The sequence below is a fragment of the Trematomus bernacchii genome, unplaced genomic scaffold, assembly GCF_902827165.1.
Source record: "Trematomus bernacchii unplaced genomic scaffold, fTreBer1.1, whole genome shotgun sequence".
Lineage (NCBI taxonomy): Eukaryota > Metazoa > Chordata > Actinopteri > Perciformes > Nototheniidae > Trematomus > Trematomus bernacchii.
The window spans coordinates 13,906,477-13,926,692 of NW_022987582.1; the positions used below are offsets into that span (position 1 = coordinate 13,906,477).

The window sequence follows — 20,216 nt, forward strand, 5'->3', positions numbered from 1 at the left end:
ATTGTTTAAGACTAAAGGATCCTCAAACAGTTATTATCACTTGCGATACTTTGTAATCTTGCCTCTTTTAACAGTTTTAAGGGAAAGTTATATTCAATATTTAATCGAATGATGTCCATCAAGATTTCAGCTGCTGTTTCTGATTTACTTGGAAGAAATATTGCACTTTCAAGGCCTAATTCACTTATATGCTATTTTGTTAAACATCCACAAAGCGTGCTTGATCTCTGCAACGCTTCTCTAATGGATTCCCACACAGCGACTCCTCTACATTCAGCCCCTACTAAAGCTTTGAGCTGAAAAGGAAAGAGTCAAGAACGACTCCTGTTGACAAGGATCACATTTCTCCACTTCTGACCTCTGTAACGGCTACACTCTGTGAATATAGCCATCATCGTCTTCACCGCAAGCTCTTGTCATTCTGAGAGGTTTGGGTCTGCCCATGGCCCTGTGGGGGCAGAGAGCGCTTTCACATTTCTCTTTCTCTGTCTTTCTCAGTGTTGACAGGCAAGTTAATAAGGATTTTCGGCTCCGAAAAGAGGGCGAGTTTGAGTGTTTATGTGCAACGCTGGAGCCCTATTGAGCCCGGGTTCGTGTTTATGTGTTTCCACCTCATATATACAGTGAATGGATTCTACGCTTGTGTTCACATTTGACCTCAACCAGCTGAGTACCCAACAGCCTGCCTGTTCCTCCTGCCAAGGGAAAGGGCTCTGGTCTGGGCTCGGAGCAGTGCCAAGCTCCATGGGTTTGACGGTCAGCACCACACACTGTATCTGGTGCCAGAGAGGGTCCCAGCTTGTACCCAGGGCAGGCTACGACTAGGCTTATCAGTGGTGAAAAACTGGGAGAAGTAACATTTGATTCAATATTTATCTACTTCCTCCTGGGCACCTGGAGTCTGAGGTCAGGGACAGCGGTTTTCATACAGCCTGACTACTGCTGCTATTTATCAAGATGCTAGCTCTATGCATATCTAATGTATAAGCTGGACAAAAAGTCCACACACAGGCATTCATCTACACCTGCATCTTTCAAGGACTGATTCCATTTTCAGCACGGCCACTGGATACTTTCTTGTAGAAAATAAAAGTATTCCAGCCCACAATGTTGTTCATAATCCTTTATAAGAAGTCCTGATGAATCCCTGATAGAAATAGCACAATAGATTCCATCTATTGCTCTGGCATCCAGGACACACACACACATCTACATTCTTGCAGGACACAAACAAAGAGGCAGGGCTGGCATACTGGTCTGATCAGGAGGTACACCCCTTTCAGGATGGAAAAAAAGAGGAAGATATTCACAGATGGTCCAAAAAGTAATACAAATATTTGTTTGTGTACGAGCCGAGAAGCACATTCCTGGGATTCTAACTTTACAATCGGATGATGAGAATCCCTCCACTCTGGTGTACCGGTGACTGTTACAGAATCTGAAAATAGGAGGATGTTGATTGCCTTTATATACAAAACAGAAAAAGTCGGTGCATGTGAGCACAAGTTGAGAAATACATTGTTTACAAAGAAGCTGACAGTGAATCATCTCCAAGGCTGGCAATGATTTTTCTGAATTTTCGAAACCTTAAATTGTTATCAGAGAGAGACAGAGGCAAAGGTGGCACATATTTGTCCATAAGTTTGAGGAGAAGAATCATATTTACAGCAGTACAGTAAAAATATGCAGGCAGAACCAAGAGGCTTATCACATAAATCCCCTCAAATATAAAATACAATATCATAAGATATTTGTTGCACAGTGTAGCTTAATATCTGAGATAGATTATATGATAAAGTGGTTTGATAAGGTGTTTACTTAATTATAAAGTGATGTAAAAATCCAAACAGCATCCACTTCTCACACATAGAAGAAATAGCTTTTTATAGATTTTCACCTAGCTACAAAGGCATCAAGCAAACATATAATATAAGCTTGATTCTTACCCAAAAACTTGTATTGTTCGTAAAGATAAAATCTGTCCAAATATTGGAAGAAATGTGTAAAGATTTTGTTTTGTGCGCTTCTATATGTTTTGATGTCACACATTTTTTACAAACATCTACATTAGAATCAGTAAATTGACCGTGTTATAGTAAAAGGGACAGTGCAGATAAGTAGCAAAAATAAAATGGTTTAGCTGACATGAATTAAATAAAGAGGCTAGCACATGTTAATGAAATAAAATAGAAAAATGAAAAATCCATTGTAAAAAAAATAAACACCAGCGTTATAAAAGGTTAGTGACTCAACAATTAGTAAAGTCATAACAATATTAAATAGCTAAGGAGTATATTGCACATGGCATTGTTGTTATAGTCTCTATAGGAATTGGTATGGACATCAATGAGTCAGAGTTTTTTTTTTATGGCTGTGTGTGAGTAAATATTTGATCATTTTAATGTGTGTGTGTGTGAGGGTGCATTGTGTTGCTCATATACTGTGTGTGTGTGTGTGTGTGTGTGTGTGTGTGTGTGTGTGTGTGTGTGTGTGTGTGTGTGTGTGTGTGTGTGTGTGTGTGTGTGTGTGTGTGTGTGTGTGTGTGTGTGTGTGTGTGTGTGTGTGTGTGTGTGTGTGTGTGTGTGTGTGTGTGTGTGTGTGTGTGTGTGTGTGTGTGTGTGTGTGTGTGTGTGTGTGTGTGTGTGTGTGTGTGTGTGTGTGTGTGTGTGTGTGTGTGTGTGTGTGTGTGTGTGTGTGTGTGTTGGGGGGAGCTTGTGTGGCCTTGTGTCTGGTACTAACTCATCCGGCTATTAATTGTGTTAGCACCGCAGCTGTTTGCATTGGCCAGATTGAGAGCAGCGCTACAGGGCCCTTCTGCTTCTCTCCACTGGGATGAGCTTGCAGACCTCATCATTCCCACTGATCCCAACCAACCTTTTCATTTTTTTCTTCTTCTACATTTCTGTCTCAGACTCTTTTTCTGTCTCACTCATTTCCTTCCCTGTTTTGCTTTAATTGCCTCTCAGTGTGTCTCTCTCTTGGGAGACTAGTCAGCGGAACCAGAGGGAAACATTCCTTCACATGCTGTTCAGTTTTAAAGCCGGCGAATAAATGACATGTGCTTTGTACCAACCTCAATACCCTCCAACCACCCTTGCCCATGTGTCTGCACGGAAAAGGGCATAAGAGACAGATAGCGTGACTGTATGTAGAGGAGGGGGTGGCTTTAGGCTCCTCTAGACCTCCTGGTTATGACCTGTGTTGAGGGCAGGTGGTTGGACATCACTCCCCCAACCACGGACATCCGTTCTAGGGCCACATGTCAGCATGTTTTAGAGGGATTATTCATTTAAAGTGAATTCTTCTTCTAAGTAGAACTGTGAATGGCATTAATGAATGGCTGTAAAACACAATGCTGCTATGATGATGAAAAGAACACACATTGCTGTAATGATTTCAGTGTGTTATTTTAATACATTTTTATCAGAATGTTATAGGGCTGCACAAATTGGAAAAAATAACGAATTGAGTTATGAGTTATTGATATCTTTTATTAATCATAATTCTACATTTACATTTTTTAAATAAGAGGATCTGTACCAAACCAGCTTGTTTAGTTGAATTTCTATAATACCGTTTGTATACAGGGGTATCTCTGCAGCTCCACAATACTTCATTCAAAATGGTAATTCAACACATATCTAGCCTTTAACAGATGTTGCGCTTCCCACAATTTTAATAATGCACTAGTCAAATTACAAATGTGATACCATTTCTATTAATTATGCAGCCTTAGAATATTACCACTTTCTTCGATTGTAAATCATTACTATAAAATATGCATTGTTAAACCAAAATACAAAAAAAGATATGTTTTAACTCTTTAAAACGTCAGGAGAAGCATTAATACTACACCATAAAGTCCTAAGGGCCTCTGGTGTAGTCCATTAAGTACCAGTAAAATACCTCCACAGTAAAGGGGTTAACCCACCACCCAAACATCTTTAACATTTGACTTAAACCTCTTGCTGTCTTGTGCCTGTCGGACCAACCTGTCCTGTGGTTATGTGGCGGGCTCGGCCCCAACAGGTTGCCGTGGCTGCAGCCCCGGCTGCCCATCTGCCCCTGACATCTGTCCGCACATCTGCTTCAGTGCGGACGGCCAGGGGACGGAGCCAAGGAGAGCCTCCCCACTAACCGCTGTGCATTAATGTCCAGGATGCTTAGCCAATTAACAAAATGGCAATACCATTCTAATCAAAAAGCCAAGGCGATGCATTGACTGCCAGCAGGGTGAAGGTGTCATTTATTTTGTATTATAGTTATAAATATTGTCTTTGTTCTCTCTGGAGTACTTTGACCTTGTAATGGCTCTTTGTATTCCTCAGGGATAACCCAATGTAAAAAAGGTTGTCTGAATTGGCTATTCATTATACAATTATTTACAATTATCTTTAAAAGGCACTAGATTATTTACATGATATTATCCTAAGTATATAATTGAAATTATATCAATATTTCATGTTTATTTTATCCTTGGTGTGCTTAATTATGCCCTCTTCATGCTGGTGAAGAGACCTCATTCCCCCTGGTATAAACCTGTTAGAAATCCCAGGATGCTAAGCAGAAGGAGCAGGTTTGAATCTCTGGAAGAAAAATGTGTTTAGGGTTCTGAAAGGAAGACTTTACACAGCCTTTTTTCCACTATATGCTGCTTCCTTTTGCGGTTCTACTCTCAATTTTCTATGTCCTATTGTTCTTGATTTACATCCATGTTTTTTTTGTGTGTTTTTTCTAGGGCTCCGCGCTTCAAGGGCTACCAACAACAGGACAGCCAGGAGCTTCTGCACTACCTCCTGGACTCCATACGAGTAGAGGAAACTAAAGTGAGCTTACATATATTATCACATCCACGTGTAATAACTGTAAAAAGCCTAGCTCACAGGGTTTTTCAAGTGCATAATGTGTTAGGCTGGGATCTTTTGTAATGTTAAAGTTTCACTTTTTGTTCCAGAAAGGTGCTTCAAATCAAATTACTCACAGTACTCAAGGTATTTGAGGTATCTTAACCAATGCATTTTGAAAGAAGGAAATGTGCTAAGTGAGGACACCTTATGTACTTTCTAAATCAGGTTATAACAAAGCTCAAGGTATTTACACATTTAAATGTAGGCTAAGGGACAGGAAATCTGTAAGCGGTTGACCAATCACAAAAGAGCCGGCCAACAAATCAGAGTGGGTGAAAAGAGGTGCTGCAGCACAGGCAGTAAAATACAGACCTTTTTGAACATTAAAGTATGGAAACATGTCTCAGTAAAGGCACAAAATACAAATCTGAACCTCAAAATTAGCATAATGGGGCCCCTTCAAAAACAATCTAACCACTCTCTGTTTGTTTTGAAAGCCATTGTAGTCTAGTGTGTAAGACGTGCAGCTGTGTGTTTGTGAAGCTTTCACATAACCCGGAATCTTGTTTTTGCATGGCTCGCCAGTTTTTGTGTTTTAACCTTATGGTGCCATGTTTTTGGCAAGTACAGTGAACCACCCTCCCCCCGAAAACCCTTCACAGGGCAATTAGAAGACCCCACAGTAGCCCTTGTGCAGGGCTGAGCAGGCCCCTGTGGCCCCACCAGTGGCTGTGTGAACCAAGGAGGAGAAGTTGGCGGGTGTGTTTTAGTGGTCAGCCCCCAGACCCAGGAGGGGCCGCGGGCCGGGCTCCCTTGCTTCCCATTCAAACTTGTGAACGCCGACAGTTGTGCCACTTAGGGGACTTGCAAGTGGCACGACCGGCATCATTGTGTGATCTTGGGAAACCCACAGCTGCTGAATGAGCTCCAGGGTCGTCCCATTGTGCTTGAGGGTTACCCACAACCCCCACCTACACACACACACACACACACACACACACACACACACACACACACACACACACACACACACACACACACACACACACACACACACACACACACACACACACACACACACACACACACACACACACACACACACCACACACACTCATCAGCCAGTCTCCCAATCCAATCAAGGCAGTAAAGAGGGAGGGGGGGTACGGCCTCCTATTCATTCACTCAGAAACTCATCTATACAGCCAAGCACATTTACAGATACAGTGGCATTTTAGCCGAGATTATTGAAAATAATTTTACCGCAAATATTAAACGATAACACACTTTTTAAATTAAGATCAAATTAATTGCATCAATGTTGTTCATATTTAAACACTGGACAACATGAAACAATTTTTTTTAATTTAACTAACAGCAATGGATCTAAACTTGGCGAGCATTTGAAAAGGCACATTTTACATTTTTGAGTACAGTCAAATATTTACACACCGTCTTGCGTGAGTGTGCAAGATAGGGAGACTGGTAGTATTTGCAGAGGGTGTCACCAACATTTAGAGGCCCTAAGTGTTTGTGTTGATTGGCCATTAGTATCAGAGATCTAAATATGCTAATTTGGCCCCAGTCAATTATCACCAATTAGCTGAGACGGTAGGTATTTCTCTCTCAGGGCATGGACTGTCCTTCTTCGCCCTGTCTTCGTTTTAGTTTCCACCCCTGCACCCTTCTACCAGCAAACCCTCTCCAACTCCCCCCTCCCCTTGGCCCATTCTGTGTGGGACAGTGCACGCTGTTACTTTATGGGAGGGGGGTGAGGGGGGTTACTGGTAATTAATTAGTAGGGGAGCCTCAGCCCGGTTTGACTGCCGACTGCGAGGGGTGCACGCTGGCCCCGGCTAGGATTAACAGGACTTTTGACCTAAATAGCCAGTCCAGTGCGTGGGTCCCGGGACAATGGGGGCCCGACTGGTCTCGACCACAGACACAGACCGTGGCCAATTATCTATTGATTGCTGCTTTACTGCGGCTGTGCGGCTCTTCACAGCTCTGTCACCAACACACTCACTGACCACGTCACCTTCGATGAGAGCCAACAGCTCATAGACACACACAAACACGCACTGATAATTAAGACATTTAACGTTTCTCGACAGGCACAATAATTATTTTACACTAATGATGCTTATAATATGTATACCTGTCACACTGAGCTGCGGGCTACATTTTGATATTTCACTAATGGATGTAATGGAGAGCAAGAAAAACACCCCGGAGTGAATTTAGATTTTTAATTTAATCATTTCGCATCTAGAAATATGATTTTTAGTCTGAATTGTTCTTTTACTTTTTGTGTGTTTGTTTTTATTGTGTACAGAGGGTGAAAGCCGCAATTCTGAAAGCCTTCAACAATCCCACAGAGAAGACAGCAGATGAGGACACTAAACGCCAAGTTAAAGGTACTAACAGTTTACAGACTGCAGTGACAATGGCCAAGATCAATATCCCCATCTTGTGGCAGGTGATGGAAGTACAGCTCAGTTTTCACAAGGCAAAGGCTGCAGAGTGTAGTCTTTGTTGAATAAACCTAAACAGACAATAATTCTAATTTGCAAGATGACAAAATGTGCCTTTGATGCATTTGGGCTCTTTCAAGTCCATAAGAGAAATCAGCCCAGTGCAGCACACTAAAACAGAGATCCGCTAGTAATGATGGCGGGGAGAATGACGTGTTCAAAAATATGGTTACACTTTTCAAGGCTCATTGTCATAAGTGAAATAAATGTTCTATGTAAACCCTTACTAGCAATCACAGAGTAAACTAAATTCTAAAAACATGGGTTGATGATTAAAGGTAATTTGTGTTATTCTTTTGCAGTAAATTAGTGTTTATTTAATTTGTTTTACATTCCCTTCATCACAACATTAGTCTATAATGATTTGTTAAAAACACTGCTGTTTCTTTTGCTGTAAGAAATTGACTTTTTGAATTGAATTGATTTTTCAATAATACATTTGTTTAGTTTTTCCCTTAAAAAATAACAAAAACAACCGAAGAGAATACTGTTAAAGTACTTGATCGATAAGCAGTATCAGTAAGAGTAGAAGTACCGTTAAAATCTTAACTATACCCATCCATATCTACATCTGTTTGTTTTTTTTGCAGAGAAGCTAATAAAATGTTTCTTCTAATAATGACCAATATTTTTTACTGCAAGAAAATGATTCCTTAAATAATTATATTGAAAACGATGTTTCTCTCTCCCACTAGCGTACGGAAAGGAAGGCGTGAAGATGAACTTCGTTGACCGCATCTTTGTAGGGGAGCTGACAAACACGATCATGTGTGAAGAGTGCGAGCATGTAAGTGTATGTTTCTGATCCATAGAGTAGTCTGTGGGAACCAATTAGGCGCAGCTCAATGCGATGCCCTAAATGAAACACATATAATGCACAGGGTGGTAGAGTAGGTTTATATACACTCATTGTGTTACCCAGTTAAACGTTGTAAGGAAAACCATCTTTTTCCATTTCATATCGCTGCAGGACTCACAATAGGCAAGATTGCCTGCCATACAATTTCCAGCAATACTTCTGTCAATAATACATTGACAGATATTTGTCACTGACCCGAGGTGAAGCTAACCAACATCAAGTTTCTATTTCTTTTCTAGCTTACTAGTTACTTTCAGGGTTAAGGTTTGATTCTGATTCCCACACAGGATGTACCGAAAAATAAGTGAGAGAAAACATACAATCAACAGGAAAAACAAAACAAGAAAACCCCCTCAAGGACCAGCTTGAACACCAACTGCTTGGTGTTTCGAATCATATTTGGGAGCTCCGAGTTTTAAACAAAGCAAACACCACGTTGAAAAACTAACGAACATCCTTGAAGGAACAGAGCACCAGGTGTGGAGCTGGAGAGGAAAAAGCAACCAAAAACTGTTTACTGTTAAAAACCCGACTATCATTTAGACTTGTTCCAAAATGGTGCTATATATAAATCCTGGCAGGGACTAACATGAGATTTCTGTTTCAGATCTCCACGGTGAAGGAGGCTTTCATAGACATATCTCTACCCATCATAGAGGAGAGGGTGAGCCGCTACAATTGTTCATGAGAAATTCTGTGCAATTGACATTAAAGGACTTAACTTAAAGGGATAGTTCGGATTTTTTGAAGTGGGGTGGAATGAGGTACTTATCCATAGTCAATGCCATTGATAATGGGCAGCACGTGCCCAGTTTTTAGAAGTTATAGATAAAGGAGTAAAGAAATGTACAGCTTTAGAGGAGGGAAGGATCAAAAGATGTAAGCCACCAAAACATTTCAGTCTAAGTGTGTGCTATAATTCAAATATTTTAATCACTTTACCTTGCGAAAAAAAAGCCCTCAAGACAAGGACCTAAAGCCGTCATCTATTTTCTCTTTTAAGCCACCAGACTCCACTTATTTTACCTCACAGATCACAGGAATTCTTGTTTTACTACCACGATTGGAAAGCTTTCTGAAAGGGATAAACTGGTGAAAATATTCTAAATATAGTGTACACTTAAACTGAATTTTTAAAGGTGGTTTTGCTGCTGGCTTTTCAAAAATTGGGTATTTCCAATTGCCATCTATTGTAGGTCTTTAGATAAGTACCTTATTTGACTTCAAGCCAAACAATCTAAACTATCCATTTAATGAGTAAGAAAATACAGTTTTTTGACAGATGATGAGATTAATTTTGCGTATTGCATGTTCTCTTGCATGCAAAATGCATGGTTTTGTTTATCAGAAAAGGCTATGCAATATTGTTTATGGTCCCCTTAAAACTGATGATCGATAATTTTTCGCCATCAGATGTCAAAACCATCCAACCCTAGTAGACTAGGAAAGGTTGTCCGGGAGCAGGAAGCCCAGGTGACGCACAGTGACCAGATTCAGTCTGCAGCGCACTCTGTCAACAGAAACACCAAGAAGCTGGGTGCACAGGTAGGGGGAGCAACTCTTATTGGATATGAAACAAGATCCTTTTACCCTCGACACTAACATGTACAATTTATACTGCAGCTCTGAAGTGGACTAATGTATTTGTCCTTCTTCTTTTCTCTAGAAGCAGCAGAGCAGGAGGTCTTCAAGTTCTGTGGAAGAGAAGGGAGCAAGCTGCAGTTTGGATCGGCCGGAGGAGGAGGGCATAGCTGCTGGATCCGCCCGCGGGATCTCTGTTTGCAAGATGGCCGCCGCCGGCAGCCTATCAGACGGCAGTGAGAGAGACTCTGGTCCTCAGGACAGCAGCAATGACGCTGACAGCGAGGCCTCAGAGAGTGAGTGGGCCCCGCGCATCTCCTCCAGCCACAGCCACGGACACATGACCACCCCGTCGTCCACCTCCACCCTCACTCCATCCCCTACGCCCGCCTCCTCCACCTCCCCCTCGCCTTCATCCGCCACGAAGCATGGCAGCGCTGTGGAGCAGCTAGTTACCGCCGTGTCCAAAGTCAACCTCGGCTTCACCTCCGGGGACTGCTCCCCCCCCACACACTGCTCTCCAGAGGAGGCCTCTAACCTCCACCATCAGCACCACCAAGGGGCGTTCCAGGCGCTTTCCCAAAGTTACACACCCAGCTCCAAGGAGTGCTCCATCCAGTCCTGCCTCCACCAGTTCACCTCCGTGGAGCTGCTGATGGGCAACAACAAGCTGCTGTGTGAGAACTGCACCGAGCGCAGACACAAACAGCTGCGCAAGAGCACCTCCGTCGGTAAGACCAACGATCAAACTACTACCACAAAGAGCTTTGAGCAACCAAGTAGCCTACCTGCGAATAAATCATGTTGTGCGGTTTAATTCCTTTTTTGTATTACTGTCTTTTTATTTAATTAGACTGCAATATTGACAAATTATGTTAAATTGGGTTCTTCTGAAACAAAACAAAACATAACAATACAAATCCTCAAAGCTAACAGACAGAGTGTGGAGCAGATTAGCAGTTAAACCTGAGGCCCCTTTTCCTGAAATCAGTTCCATATTGGTGTTTGCAAACATCAGTCTTCCTATTTTCAAAATGAGGAACACTTAAGAATCTTACTTTTTTTGGTAATTGACACTTTCTATATTTCACTCTCTCTCTTTATCACTGACTCAATCCTTTTTTTCCAAAGATTCATGCGTTATTATGAATGAATCGTAATTTCTTGTTTTCATTTCAATGTATTCTTTTGTTGCCTTTAGACAAGAAGATGGAGAAGATTTACACCAGTGCTAGGAAGCAAATACTCATATCCTCGCTGCCTCCTGTCATCACATTACATCTGAAACGCTTCCATCAGGTGAGACACACACTGCCTTTTCTTGCCTTCCATTTAATGGAGCAGGTAGCCACATGTTGTATTGTATGCAGATCTTTGTGACGGTGTGTGTGGTTCTCCTTTTTTACTTGAAGGCAGGAATGAACTTACGAAAAGTGAACCGCCATGTCGATTTTCCCCTGATCCTGGACCTGGCTCCATTCTGCTCGGCCTCCTGCAAAGTAAGAAATATTCTGTGTACTAGAAATTGATTTAGTTCAGTTTGTTTTGAATGTCCTTGGTTGGTACTGTCCCTGGAGCCCTCTGTGTATTCCCTTTTTTTTTTTTAGCTCTCTTTCCCATTTTTTGCTAACCTGCCTTTTTCGTTTTCCCTAGAGCCTGGCAGCCGGTGAGCGTGTCCTCTACAGTTTGTACGGGATTGTGGAACATAGTGGATCAATGCGGGGGGGCCACTACACTGCTTATGTAAAGGTGCGCGCTCCCCAGAGGAAAATGGAAGCGCACTACAGGAACCTGTCAGGTCAGGGATTATCTCATTTGAGCTCCTTCAAGATTTTTGATCTATGTTCTGTGTCTGTGTGTGTTTACGCTCTGTTGTAGTGTGCAGCAAAGGTCTCACTCCATGCGACCAAAGATGTACAAAGTCCAGGATGAATAGAGGCTTTTGTGTTCTATACATTCATGTTGTTTGTGTCATGATTCACAGTTTAGTGCTGAAAGGAAGTTCACAAACTCACAGAAGTCTTTGCTGCGAACAAGTTCATGTAAAGCTAGACTGTGATTGCACCCATTAGTTGGTGATGATACACACATATATTGAGTTAACTAATGCAACTTTCTCAACTGATAAACAACAACTGGCTAGAATAAACTTCTCCTAGTGCGTTTTTTTTATGAAAAAATATGTAGAAATAAAGATCGAGTCATCTCAGTTTTATAATGATATCAGTTTAAGGTCGGTTTTGGCATCAAAATATACTTTAAGTATCAAAAGTACAAGTGTTTGTTAAGCCCGTTTCAGAATCATGTATATGAAATAACTGATTTATGATCAGTGACACATTAAGCTGCTCTGGCTGATGTTGCCGTTTCTATGGAGAGAGTGGTGCCGCCCAACTAGGCGTCATGCACCGAGCACTGCGCTCAAAGTTAAAATCCTTTCAACTTTGACTTCATTTAATGCTGAACCTTTGACGCACAAATGCAGCTTTAATGGGTTCATCACAGCTGGTAAAGATGGAGCTATTTTGAATGACTTGGACTATTGTTGGATATTCTCAGCTGTTAGTTTGTGTTAATGTTTTTGTATTGGTTTATTTTGGTTATTATCAGCTAATAATCTGTAACTAAAGATAAGATAAATGTAGTGGGGTATAACAGATAATACTGGTTTCCAAACTGTAGTGTAGTAAAAAATGTAGTTAAAGGAACCAAGACGTCTTTCATTTTAATTGCATCATAATGTAGCATATTTTTTTGTCCACCTTCATTACATTCCACCAGTGAAAATATGTTTATAGTTTTACAAATCCTTCACCATATCATGTAATCCTTGCACTGCTGTATCCTTATATTTATTATAGCGCTTTTTCAATGACTCTCAAAGCGCTCCTTACAAATACACATTACACATACAGATCATACATACATGTAATGCTCATGTACTGTGGACAATACCCACAGGAGCAAATTCAGGTGAAGTGTCTTACCCAAGGACACAACGGCTTTACAGACGCAGCTCTTGATCTGATGATCAATGCACAGCCCACAGCACCACACCGCCCATCTTCACACCTCAAAGTCATCAAGGCGCTTTGCAAGTACACATTGATATCATACATGTACTGTGGACAATACCCACAGGAGCAGATTCAGGTGAAGTGTCTTGCCCAAGGACACAACGGCCTGACGCAGTGGTGGTGGAGGCGGGTTTCGAACTGGAGTTCCCCAACTGTGGAACTGCGCCACCCCGCCCCTTAAAGATGCAATTCCTAACAACAAATGTACATCATTATGCCTGACTGAAAGACAGAGATACCCTAAAAGAAAGGATGATCTACGGTACAGTCAACGGTACAAAACAATTGCGGTAAACGCAACAGGGTCCCTGAGCATACTGTCATCAATGAGCACAAACAGTATTTGGCTGAAGGGTCTGGTAGTATGTGAGATTATCTGCAGACAGAGAAATAGGTACATGAAAGAAACGTTTATTTTTCCTAACAATTTCTGGGCTACAGAGCATCTCTAGCAGATTAAATCTGAAGTGTTTTACTGTATGTTCGAGTCACTAAAGCTGGGGTGACACACGAGGAGTTGAGCTGATTAAGTGAATGGTTTTGCAAGACGACTCGGCAGAAAACACATTTCGAACAAAGCAAAAATAAAGATGCACACCCATGCAGACAGTACACAGCACCCATCTGACTCAATTCAGGTTTGTGCCAGCAAACAGCAGTCAGTGTAAGTAATTGAATTCTACAACAGTTTCACCATTTAGCTGTGACGGTTGCGTCATTGAGAAGCCTAACATTTTTCATGCTAGTATGGATGTCTTTCTTTTTTTGTTGGATAGTATTATTTAAGCTTTGCTGCCATCCTCTGACAGCTCATCAGAAAAAAAGGTTTAGACTTGGACTATTATTTAGTTTTGAAATGTTCTTTTTTTGTATAGAACATTTCAACACTTTGGAATTCTAAGTGCTTTACCAAAAGCATTTCTGTCTAATAGCTCACCTGGTAGAGCCTGGTGGCACATGTCCTCGTACCATTTATGCATTTCATCCGCTCTTCATCCCGATTCAAAATTGAAATACATTTTAAAAAACTGCCATTAAAAGCTCAGCCCAGAGAATACAAATAAAGATAACGTAGAATCAGACAGGTATAAAATACAAGAACTATAGTTGCAGTGCATGTATGTAAGATATGAATAGTTATTTTATTTAATTAAATAAAATACAAATAAAAACAATAGAAACATGAAGTAGACGACCTGAGATATGGATAGTTTAAAGGGGCCCTGTTAAGCTCATTTTCAGGTTCATATATTTATTTAGTGTCTCTACTGAGACATGTTTACATGATTTAATGTTCAAAAAGCTCTTCATTTTTCTCATACGCATGTTTTTTTTTTCATAGAAGCGTGAGTGTTACCAACTGATGTCACTATGTCGCAGAACTTTGGGATTTTAGCCTTTGCAGACCATTTGCATGCACAACAACCTTTATAACATACTACAGGAAAGGGTAACCCCAAAAAAGCAGCATAGGGCCCTTTTTAAATCAGCCCCACATAGCAAACAAATGTCTCAAAGGAGTGCCCTGTGTTTTGACACTGTGTGTGTGTGTGTGTGTGTTTCAGGTGCGAGGGATGCCGGCAGCAGCTTCCAGGGCCAGTGGGTGTACATCAGCGATACCACCGTTCAGACGGTACCAGAGTCAAGGGTACTCAACTCTCAGGCATACCTGCTCTTCTACGAGGAACTCCTGTAATGTAACTCCCTCAAAAGTATTTTTCCCTAGATCTCGTTTTGTTTTTGGTACACGCCTGTAAAACTCCTCATACTGTTTCTGTGAGAAGCTGGACGAAAGAAAAAGGGACTTTACACTTACTCGTCTTGGTTGAGGAATGACTGTCTCAATTGAAATCACACCTCTTAATATCTTACATATATAAAAGATAAACATCATATGTTAAAGTGATTATTTTCTTATTTTCATTCATGTTTCTTACCCTTTAAAGAAAGGTCAGAGAAAAAGAGTATGACTGAGCCTGAGCTGTTCTAAGTTTATCGTCTATTTCTGTCACAATCTCGTGCCGGAGATACTCACTGCAAAAAGGAGGTTTTTTTACATGTCACAAACAGGAAATAAGCAGAATTATCGAATGCCAAACTGCATCAGCTCTGAGTGATGGATGGTAAGTGTGTGTGATGAGTGAATGATTGAGTAAGAGACAGGAGAATGTAGGTTTAAGGTGCTATGTGTATCATTTCATTAACCATTACTATGGTAAATGAGAATTAGCATTATAACTGGTGTAATTGCCAAACAACCATCAAGAAGAAGATTGGCATGTTTCAAAGAATCATCATACAGAAACAAATATATTTTATTGCATTGCTCAGATTTATCCTGAATTTATGTTAAAATAACTTCGATATTCTCTGAGATTCATGGAGTGAAATTACAACAAAAATACATGAATATTCTCTGAGTGGTAAAAGTAGGGCTGGGCGGTATGACAAAAATTCACAGTTTTCTTCCAAATTATACCGGTTTCACAGTATTTATTTATATATTGAATGATTGGAAATGTATTTACAATTATACGTTTTGGCCCCCCCAAAAAAAACCAATTGATCATGAGTCTTACGTTGTGAAGGAACCAGAATGCAGGAAACAGCTGCAAAATGTAAACCATTTTATTGTGCAAACTATGCGTACCACATAACAACTAACAACAAAAGCACTGTTTGAAAATGTAAACATATCCCCCCTTCTCTGAAACTGCGTGAGTGCACATTTGAAATCCTTATCTTATGATTGACCTTCAAACTTAGGTTCAGAATAACGGGGACTTGTTTCACTGCCGTACCGCTCGAGCGCTCTTCGCCACTTTTTCAATGGTATTGCGGTATATGAAAATATCATATGGTATAAAGTTCACAGTATTCGGTATGAAACCTTATATGGCCCAGCACTATAAAAAAATAACCTGAATATTTCTTTAGATTCAAATGTAAAACTTATGACTAAATCCTATTATTTGATTAAGTCATCTTCTGCAGGCATAATACACGGCAAGCTGCGTCTGTGGTGTGATGAGGTTGGTCCAACCTAGCAATTTAAGTGATGTCAATTCTTGACAAAAAACACAATTTCATGCTTTTTTTTTGGCGGTGTGGATTTCTGAATTTAAACCCAGACGATCTCCTTTTTTATCATACATTTGTGATTTTATTCTGGTAATTCTATAAAAAAAATGACCATGGCCCTACTCTGTCATTGTACAGAATTGTTCAGATGTGTTCTTGATTGTTTCTGGCAGAAATGTAAGAAATGTCAAGAGAAAACATTTATTCAGACATTTTTTTCCTTATATTACAGAGACTGAAGTATGAGGACAGGAAGCTATATCATTTGTGACAGAGTTAATGTGAAATAAATGGGAACATATAAGAAACTTAAACCTAATAATACAGCACCAAAACGGCTACTTATCATATTAGCTGATAATGATAACAAGATTATACAAGTTTACATCAACATAGTGGTTTAAAATGTTACACATAGCACCTTTTTAAGAACAGCACAAGTTATTTTACAGCCTCATTTTAAAGGATTGTTATTTTTTTTACATCAGAATGTAAAAATGTAAGACTATCAGTAGATTACATTTGCCAAAGACAAGTTTTGCGACGGAGTTGGAGCAGAAGAACCGAACACACGAGGACTTCATACGCTTTCTTTAACGTCAGTTAATCCAAGGCCGCCGGTGTGGTCCTTGAGTGTTGCACAAAAAGAAAACATACTCAATGTTTGTCAGACCAACCGAGCAACTTGTGTGCCTTCATTGTACGGTACTTCTACTGTGTAGGCGCACTCACAAACCTATTAGGATCAACAAAGAAGCAGTGACTATCCTTAATACTTTAACAAAAATAACCATAAAAAAAACACACAAGACTTATCTATAAAAAAAAACATCGTTGCCGTAATGTGCATGGGTAAATGTTCTAAATGAATGTATTCTTGAAATGTCTGTCAAATGAGCTGCTTATCTTTTTCTATGGAATTATAGGAAATGGAAAGGGTTGTTCATCAGTTTCCCATTCTTTTATTTTGAAAAACTAGAACTCAGTGCCTGTGCTTCAGGTTAAAGAAACTCATGCATGGTGAGAAGACGAACATATGCATCGTGAAACGCAAAGAGGGATATTTATGTACAGTATAACTGTAAGCAAAAACAATAAGGAGGTATATGTAGTTGTTCATACTCAGAACAATACAGAATCATGGTGCTTTAGGCGTGCAGGGTTTTTCCTCGAGGCAAAGTTTTGTTTCCATTCAATTTGAATTATGAGACATTTGGAATGAGTATAACGACATACTGTATCAAAATAAATCTAATTTATGAACTGGATATTCTCATGTTTCTATCTGTGTTGAGAAGGGGGGACGGTTTTTGCTGTTTCTGTTTTGGACTTGATGTCATTTTTTTGTTACTCGAAGCGAGATGTTGTCCACCACCACCGCTGTGGGCTGTCGCCCTGGATCCAGCGGTGCCATATTCAACCCTTCCTCGCTGGTGATCGGGCATGACGGGTGCAAAGCAGCACTGCTTCAGAACATGTCGCGAGCTGGTGAAGAGGAGGTGGGTGTGGAATCAGGAAAAAGGGCAACGTCCAAAAGCATCGCCCTCCACGTCCTGTTGTTCCCACACGCTGTGACATCTGAGGCGCTGCGTTAAAACAGGTTGTCAAGCCACCACCAACAAAAAGAGCAAATCTTTTCTGAAATGCATTTGTCTATTTTTATAGCACAAGGGAGGAAGGGGGGGTGAGATGGCTTTTGGCTCGGGGACATGCTGCTGATGCATTCGATGTGATTTAATCTCACTTAATGAAAGGCACCCTCCCCCTGTGTACAAAGCAATGCTGGATTGCTCATTACTGCACCTATCTACCAGCAGCAGGGTTACATTGTGCTTATCTCACCATGCACACCATCGTCACTGTCAGTCTCACCTCGGTTGACACCATGTCTCACACACACACACACACACATACCGTACATCAACACATTTCCCTCATGCAAACAGCCTCACCAGCCTGAGGCTCTGCTCCTCACAGTGCACACACATCAGCGCCATATTAACACCAACACGGCACAAGACAGAGCACTGACCAACACCTGCACATAGCCCTCTCCTACAACCGAAGATGTGTTAAATAATTTCAGGTTTTTAGGAAAGTGGTGGCAACCATTCAGAGCTGCTGAGCAACCGGACATCAAGCACTTCAAGCACTTCAGCTAACCGGGTTTAATTTTTGGCTGTATTTTGCTGCAATACTTTAGAATTTACCCAACACATGCTTAGTAAATGCTGCCCTCTACTGATTAAGACATATGTTTGGCTTTTAGAATTGCAGCAAATGGCTAGATTAACTAGAAGTTGACCCTTAGTTAGCTGCAGAGAAATTCCTTTTGATGAGTATTATTCACCATATGAATTAAAGAGAATATACAAATAAATAAGGGTGTCAAGGTGGTCTCTGTTTTTTAAACGGTTTTTGGAGGCCCAGTGCTAAAATCCAATGGTGGAGGAAGTATGTAAATCATTTCCTGAAGTTAAAGTATAAATACTATAAAAACACAACACTGCAAGAACTGCATTCAAAGCCTTACTTAGGTGAAAGTATGTATTATCAATCAGCAAATGTACATTTTTTATTGTGCAGTATAATGTTCCCTGTCGGTGTATATATCCTAGTAAATATGATGTTTTTGGATTATTATTACTACTGGATTAGCGTATACTGCATTTTACTGTCCAAGGTTGTGCTAATTGTAACTCCTTTATGTAATGTTGTATAGTTACGTCTGCAGCAATTCATCACTCTACAAAATCATCATGTGTGTAACTTTGTTTCTGTCCTGTTAAAATCATGTTTCTCTGAAAATTCAATTCTTTATGAGTTTCTCAGAAAAACAGGCCAGCTTTTCATCTTTGTGTGTGTTTACAGCTGATCCAAGAGCGTTTTTAATTTATATAGCTTCAGAACAGGAGAACTTCTCAACACATTAAAGAATCATTCATCCTTCAGTTTATCACAAACATTCAAATCAAAATAGAGATTTTTGGTTTTCACTAGACAGCAATGGGATGGAAAACTAATCTGTAAAGTGACTAAAGCTGTACAAGTACATCTACCTCTGAGATTAACCCTTGTGTGGTGTTCATATTTGTGTTACTCAGCCAGTGTTCGTGGGTCTGGTGGACCCGCTGCCTTTTTGGGCTTCAATTCAACACAATCAAACTATTTTATGTTAAAAATACTCAACAGATGTTTACTTCATCACAATTACAAGCAATATAAACTGCATTTATGGTTAATATTTGCCCTTTTACATTTGTTAGATCACATTAATTAATTAAAGTGCTACTTGTTTTTTTGCCCACTGACCGGCTGGTCCTGTGGCTCGTTTTTCTTTTGTAACTAGCTGATGCTCAATCTCATCCTCTTCTTCAAAGTCACTGTCAGACTCAGAATTCTCAGAAATGTGATCCTCACATTCTGAAACCTCTTCCTCTTCCTCTACATCATCATCAAATGGTTCTCTCTCTTCCAAAATCATTTGCAAGGCCCTCTGAGCAGAGAACCTTTTGGCCATCTTGATCGGTTGTCATTGAAAATGTGTTCTGATATATGTTCTTCACAGAAAATGAGCCAAGGCCATTAAGTGTGAGTTTGAAAAAATAATTTATCATATCATTTTTCTTTAGCTAAATGATGAAAACGGGTCCCACAGACCCGAACACCATACAAGGGTTAAATGGAGTTGAAGTATAAAGATGCATTAACTTGAAATATTCAGATAAAGTACAAGTGAGTCAAATGTGTTTGTGTAATTAAGTACCGTACTTGAATACATTAGTTACATTCCATCACTGGTTGAAATATAGGCTACTGTAGTTTTGTGATTAAATAACCAGTACAACTTGTAAAAAACATGGAGTATCAGTACTTTACACTGATATTGTACTTAAAAGTAAGCTCGGTAGCATAGACTTTAACCAAGTTAAATGAAAATGACAAACGGACCAAACCAAAATACAACAATCTTTCATTTCCTAAATCCTTTAAGGAAACATTATATAACTAACGGTATGTTACTAAGAACCAGTGGGAAAACATTATACCTAATAATAAATATTATTATTGAGCTGCAAGGTTAAGGACCCCCTGTGATTATACTTGCCAGTTTTTCTCTCGCCAAGATCTTCCCTGAATTTTCAGCATTATGTCTGTAAATAATTAAGGCCAACTGGGTCATGCAGAGACATGCTGAGGGTATGTTGCTTTACATCATTGTTAAAGGTGTGAACTA

The 20,216-nt window shown here is 40.2% G+C and overlaps 1 protein-coding gene across 1 annotated transcript in view; it reads left to right on the forward strand.

The window, feature by feature from the left end:
* The window catches only part of usp45 (ubiquitin specific peptidase 45), a 39,593-nt gene extending 22,346 nt beyond the window's left edge, over positions 1–17,247 (forward strand). The window contains exons 9-18 of the mRNA XM_034127889.1: positions 4,739–4,826; positions 7,183–7,264; positions 8,077–8,168; positions 8,848–8,904; positions 9,654–9,785; positions 9,907–10,552; positions 11,023–11,120; positions 11,234–11,320; positions 11,475–11,619; positions 14,464–17,247. Of these exons, the coding sequence (XP_033983780.1) occupies positions 4,739–4,826; positions 7,183–7,264; positions 8,077–8,168; positions 8,848–8,904; positions 9,654–9,785; positions 9,907–10,552; positions 11,023–11,120; positions 11,234–11,320; positions 11,475–11,619; positions 14,464–14,594 (1,558 nt within the window). The 3' untranslated portion in view covers positions 14,595–17,247. The remainder of the gene's footprint in view (positions 1–4,738; positions 4,827–7,182; positions 7,265–8,076; positions 8,169–8,847; positions 8,905–9,653; positions 9,786–9,906; positions 10,553–11,022; positions 11,121–11,233; positions 11,321–11,474; positions 11,620–14,463) is intronic.
* The last annotated feature ends 2,969 nt before the right edge of the window (positions 17,248–20,216 follow it).